General features: G+C 45.8%; 2 protein-coding genes across 2 annotated transcripts in view; one reads left to right on the plus strand and one right to left on the minus strand.

Moving 5' to 3' along the window:
- The first annotated feature begins 205 nt into the window (after window positions 1–205).
- UBXN10 (UBX domain protein 10) lies at window positions 206–2496 on the plus strand. Its single transcript, XM_017735097.1, has one exon. The coding sequence runs from the start codon at window positions 214–216 to the stop codon at window positions 1066–1068; it is 855 nt and encodes a 284-aa protein (XP_017590586.1). The 5' UTR covers window positions 206–213; the 3' UTR covers window positions 1069–2496.
- Window positions 2497–3210: 714 nt separating this feature from the next.
- Window positions 3211–5928, minus strand: part of LOC103616178 (ATP-dependent RNA helicase DDX19A) — a 10297-nt gene continuing 7579 nt past the window's right edge. Inside the window, exons 10-11 of the mRNA XM_008634310.2 lie at window positions 5463–5654; window positions 3211–5046 (exon numbers count right to left, since the gene is read on the minus strand). Of these exons, the coding sequence (XP_008632532.1) occupies window positions 4985–5046; window positions 5463–5654 (254 nt within the window). The 3' untranslated portion in view covers window positions 3211–4984. The remainder of the gene's footprint in view (window positions 5047–5462; window positions 5655–5928) is intronic.

The following is a 5928-nucleotide window of genomic DNA, read 5'->3' on the forward strand; positions in this document are numbered from 1 at the left end:
CCCAGTCCCTACAAATAACACATCTCCCACCCTCTGTGACTCAGCCCTTACTGCACCACAGGGTTGCTGCGTGCCCACGCCGTGATACCCCAGATTTATTCTATTATGACCTGACACGCAGCACAAGGTGGGAGTCACAGGGAGATTGAACTTTCTAGAGTCTTCCTGGCCAGTTCCCGTAACTTTTCCCTCTGCTCCCGGCCCGCAGGTGCGATGGCCACAGTGGCTTTCCTGGACTCGGCACCAGCTCAGCTCTGCTTCCCTCTGGCCCCAGCCACTCTGCCGTGGGCCAGCGCTGTCACCATGCACGTCACCAGGCCCAAATCTGCCAAGGGACAGAGGCGAAGCATGAGCCACCCTCAGGGCATGGAAGCCTGTCCGTGCCACGTGCCGGCAGCCTCTCCTCGGGAATTAGTGAACAGCCGGAGAGCATCACTCACAAAACCGGCGTTCCCACCCAGCCAGGTGTCTCCTGAGAAAATCCCAAAGCTCCTGCAGCAAGTGCCTTTGAAGACCTCCTCGTCCCTGAACAAGTACCGGGTGCTCCCCTCCATTGTCCGGAAGGGCACAGGGAGCGACGCCGTGGAAGCGCTGGCTGAACGGACCAACCGGCTGGAAGTGAGTGAGGGGCAGGAGGACGCTCCAGAAGGCATCAAGACTCTTTCTGGAGAACAGGGATCTGCCAGCACATTGTCAGGAAGTGACATTCCCACTGAGGGGACCTCACACATGCACTGTGCCCCCGAGCAGTGGGGACAGCAAGCGAGGCAGGAGAGCCCTTGGATGCCCCCTGCAAGCCTGGAAGAGCCACACGTGCTGCTCGCTGTGCGGTCTCCCTCTGGGCAGAGGTTTGAGCACCACTTCAAACCCTCTGATAGTCTCCAGACAGTCCTTGCTGTGGCAGGACAGAAATTGTTGGCCAACTACCAACACTGCAGTGTTGAAACCATGGAGGTGCCCCGGAGGAGCTTCTCTGACCTTACAAAGTCCCTTCAGGAATGTGGGATCCTCCACAAGTCCGTGCTGTGCATCCGACAGGATGAGCATCATGATGCAGCAGATCTTTAGGCACACAGAGATGCCTTGGGTTGTTCTGCCTAGTGGGGTGCATTGCTGCTTCCAAAAAACTGAGTCTGATGTTTCTTGTGCCTACTTCTTTATCTTCCATCTCCCACAAAATCCCTGTGAAGCAGAGTTATGGCTATGTCTTGAAATAGTATTTCAGATGCATAAACCTGATTGATACAGAGCAGCTTGAGTCAAAGTGCCATCACAAATTTCTGCCTCAGTACCACCAACCTTCAGCCTTTTTGGTTTGTTGAAGTTGCTAATGTTCTTTGAAAACTCAAGTTTCCAAGGCCTTTCCCCTTGTCCTTTTCTATATTTTGGGAAGGTACCACTTCTCTGAATGCAGAAGCACCATTTGGGAAAGTAGAAACAGAACTGGTTTAGCTACAGGACCACCTTCACTAGCTTCTCATTATCCTAAACATCTTCTCAAGAGACTGAAAAGGCGACCAAACCCCAAAACCATCTGGAAATAACAGTAATGACACATTAACGGGTTATTGTGAAGTATTAAATTGCAAGAGTGATCGGAAAATACCTGTGAGGGCTCAGGTCTTTCTGGGTAACCTCAGTCCAGCTCTTAACTGTGACTAAATCATCTTTTTAAGAACAAGTAATTATTATTTTGGCTGTCTTGAGAAGCAGCAGGATTTTCTCCGTAGCTTTCCTTCTCTTATTCGGCTCATGTGATCCGTAGGTAAGAACAGATGGATCGTTAAGGGATGTTACAGATAATTCCATTTAACACCTCTACACTGAAGCGAGTTAGTCTGAGAAGCAAGTGCTGCTTTGGGAGTTTTTAAGTAAGGTATTAATGGGATTTGATGGGAACTGGTTCAAGGAGTAAGCCATCTTTTACTAAACCATCATTAAAAGGCTGGTTGGGTGCCTTGGCAGGTTTAGGCAAACACAATGTGCTGGTGCTAAAACAAGAAGTATCTCCTAGTTTCTAATGGCATTTCAAAGGCAGTAATTTTTAATCTCCTTAAAGTATGAACCACTTGCCACACAGATGAGTGAGTTTAAATGTTTTGAGACAAACCCAATTTATTTTGAAGCTCAGTGTAACTTGCCAAACCAACTGAGCACAGGAGCAGAAAGCTGATGCTGGCACTGGCTACGTGTGGAACCTGATGCTAAATCAGTACTGAGGGTCCAGCAGCTTTGTAAAGGCAGTACCTGATGGAACAGTGGTACCTGCTGCTGTCGGTGATGGGAATCGCTCAGCAGCAGTCCCAGATATCGAAACACATGGACGCCTTCAGCAGAGCCACAAAGTATTTCATTGGAGAAGGGACCACTTTCCATGTTCCTTCAGTGTTAGGTAGTTAATTCCCTTTCTCTGCCTGTTGTCTGTACTGTGTTACTCCTACATTTCGGAGTGTTTCCATCCTGTGTTAAATAAAACCTTTTAGGCTGAAACTTGAACGTCAGATGATTTACGTGAGCTGAGGTTTATCCATCACACCAGCTCTTAAGAAACCTTTAATTCGATGGCAAATGCTCAGGGGCTGCCCAAATCGGCCTTTGGATGGTCAGCTGCCCTCCACACCATCTTCCTGGAGTTTGTATCTGCATCCCGTGCTGGATGCAAGATTGGAGCCAAGGAGGAAGCACTCTGGATCAGAGACAAGCTGGGGACCACCAGTCAGACAATTCAATAACTTGGCTCCCAGTGGACTTATCCTGCTAGAGGATGTTCCTCCTGGATATCTAAGACAAAGCTGGATGAGTTTGGTTCTAATCACCTCACTAAGCCTACAGCATCTCCAAAGATGGGCAATAAGTATCAAGTCTTGATCTAGGCAAGCACAGCACAGGGAAAACACTTCTTTTCTCCCTCAGTTCTCCTCCTCTTCCCTTCACAACTGTTCTGGGAAGATTTTAGCAGCAACTCTGCCAAGCCCAGAACAAGAAGCACAGTGGGGAAGAACAATATTTATCTGACCTCATTTATTGTGTGGCATCATTTAACAGCCTTCTTTGTGGGAATCTTTTAAGAATTTCAGCATTAAAATTCAGTCTGTTACAGGATGAGAAGGTCATAAATACAAAACTTACCAGGACTTTTGGCTGGGAACGTCCTTACCTGAGGCTTTTTAAAAACACCAACAAAGTATTCAAGCAAGAAGTCAGCACAGGGATTGTTCAGTATGTGTTCTTTAATTCCAATTAAAAGTACATTAGAAACAGCACACAGGACCAGCAGCAGCTTCCATGACAATTCAACCCAATACTCTGCTGTCACCAGGTCATTCAGCTGTACTAGGAAAGTAGGTGATTAAATCAAGTCTTCCACTCCACACGAAAGCACTCACTCACCTGCCACTTTAAATAGGATTCCAACAGAATAAAAATAGATACACCCCAGAATACAAAAAGTTTAATTTTAAGCTGTTTTTTTTTTTTCTTCACTAAAGCCTTTATACAAATTGATAAAAGGGTGCACATTTCCTAAAATTTTAGGTACATTTTAAATGAGCCTTTTTTTACTTGGTAAAAGGATCCATGTTCCTGTCTTTGAACAGAATATGATGGCCAAAATTGCAAAGAAAACAATTCAGTTTAAATTTACAATTTATACATTTGTTTTGACATGATTCCCACACTGAGTAGCAGGCCCATGGCTGCTCACGCATGTCCCATTTCCCCCCAACAAAGAGCTGTGCACCCTAAGTTCTGGTTCAGGAGCCTCCTTCTCCTGGAGACTGGGCTGGGGGAACAGCCCACAGCTTCCAGCTGTGTGCACCAGAGTGGTTCCAACACACAGGAGGTGTCATCCTTCCTTCTCCAGGAGTTGTGAATCCTTCCTTCTCCATGGAACACCCTGGGGCAGGGACCAATGACCTATTTTGCACTATGGAGCACTTCCCACCTGCAATTTGGCTGAGCAATTTAACTCAAAACTCTGGTACTGAAACATACTGTAACAGGTAAATTCAGTGTTTTAAGGGTAAATTCTTTTGGTCAATCCAGGCTATCATGATTTTTTTTTTTGTTCTTTTATTCCTGTATCTGATGGGTGAAGCCCAACAGCTCTGTACATTATCCATGCTGAGCTTCACAGCACGGTGCATTTAATCACATGGTGAATTTAATTCACAGAGGTGAATTTAATCAGACAGTTCATTAGTACAGTTCCTTTCATACTGCCCCTCCCACCCCACCCACCCACACCGTAGCCAGGTTAAACACTTGGGATGAACTTCTGTAGTGTCACCACCACCCACGTCACGGAGAGCGGCCATCCCAACAAATCCAGGACAAAGGAAAATACTGCCCAGCAAAAGCAACACGGCACCTGTGTCTGCGAGGAGGAGCTACTGGAGACATCCTCAGGACAATTTACGGAAGGAAAAGCAGGGCAAATCCATCAGGAAGCCAGAAATGAGTCTTAAAGAGCTCAGGGGAGTGCCAAAGAGAATGACATCCTAATTTGTACAAGTTGAGTACTTAGCCAAAAACCAGCTGCCTTGTTTGGGGCTTTTGTTTTTTGGTTTTTTTTTTTCCTTTCCTAATGTCCATTATATGTTCAGCTGTTGAATTGAAACTGATCAGGTTAATGCTGCACATTATTCCAATTAAAGGCAAGAATGTTTTTTTTTTTCTTTTAAAATTTTAGATAATTCCCTATTGCCTCTCTTTTGGCAAGTGTATTTCTCAGAATTCCAAAGATCATCCCATTTTAAGGCTAAACTAAGAAATGTTAAAAGCTTCTGTAAACATTTCCTCTTTCTCCCCATAGTTGCACAATTTGAAGTCCAACTGCAATTTTGAAAATGAGGTAATTTTTGTCTACTCATATCTTGAAGAGTCCTTTTCGGGACGAGCCGAGAGGCTGTGCCAATCCAAACGCTGATCCAATTGTAGTGGGAGAGCTTCCACAGCAGGGCACACACCAGTTCCAGCAGCTATTTCAGTTATTTATCTTCTCAATTTCATCCAAGTCGTCAGTATCCAATTTGTTTATCTTTTTGTCTGGGAAAGAAGAGAAATAAGTCAGATTTTGTAACACTGAGCAGAGAAGGGAACAATGCTCTCCCCAGCTGGACGTCAGTTCTGCTTTATCAGGGAATGTTCAGTCAGGTTTTAAAAACACAAAACTGTTTCCTTTTAGCAAAGGCCCCTCTGGGTACTCCAGTGTTACCCACCCCTGGAACATCCACTTCCAAGGACTACCCAGGCAGCCAGCAAACACAGCCTGATTTATTCTGCTCCTGTCACAGGCAGCAGGTCACAATCCCAAGTGACACTACACCAAACACACCTGCTCTGCTCCTCTGCCACCCGCTTAAGGCTCCACAAACACTCCTCAGACCTGCTCAGCATCCACCGAGTCCAATTCTGCAGCAATTCAGCAGCTTAGAGAAAGAAGAAAGCCTGAGGGTACGTACTGAAATGTTCCTGGATTCTGTTGAGAATGTTCATGCTGTGCTTGCTGTCCACCATGTTAATGGCCAGCCCTCGCTTGCCAAAGCGGCCGGTGCGGCCGATCCGGTGCAGGTAGGTCTCGTTATCTGGATTTCCATCCTTGTCCACAGGAAGGTCAAAATTGATAACAACAGAGACCTGCTCTACATCGATCCCTGACAAAAAGAAAGCATCAGGTTACACAACTTCACTTAAATCCTTTTAGAGTAGGAACAGCCTCCTCAGACTCTGAAATGGAGCTTTTCCACAATATTCCTACAGGGTACTTGGAAATAAAACCTGTCGAGCTGGTAGAGAATCCCACTGGAACAGCCAAAGGCACTTATGTATTTTGGAAACACTCTTCCTCTGCAAAGCTCTGAAGACCACTTGTTTTTTCCAAGTAGGATCCTGTCTTAACTGTCTAGGATGTCAAATTACACCACAAAT

This window comes from Corvus brachyrhynchos, unplaced genomic scaffold (assembly GCF_000691975.1).
Source record: "Corvus brachyrhynchos isolate BGI_N302 unplaced genomic scaffold, ASM69197v1 scaffold525, whole genome shotgun sequence".
Taxonomy (NCBI): domain Eukaryota; kingdom Metazoa; phylum Chordata; class Aves; order Passeriformes; family Corvidae; genus Corvus; species Corvus brachyrhynchos.

Coding starts and splice junctions, on each gene's coding strand:
- UBXN10 (XM_017735097.1), top strand. CDS start 214: ATGGCCACAGTGGCTTTCCTGGACTCGGCACCAGCTCAGCTCTGCTTC.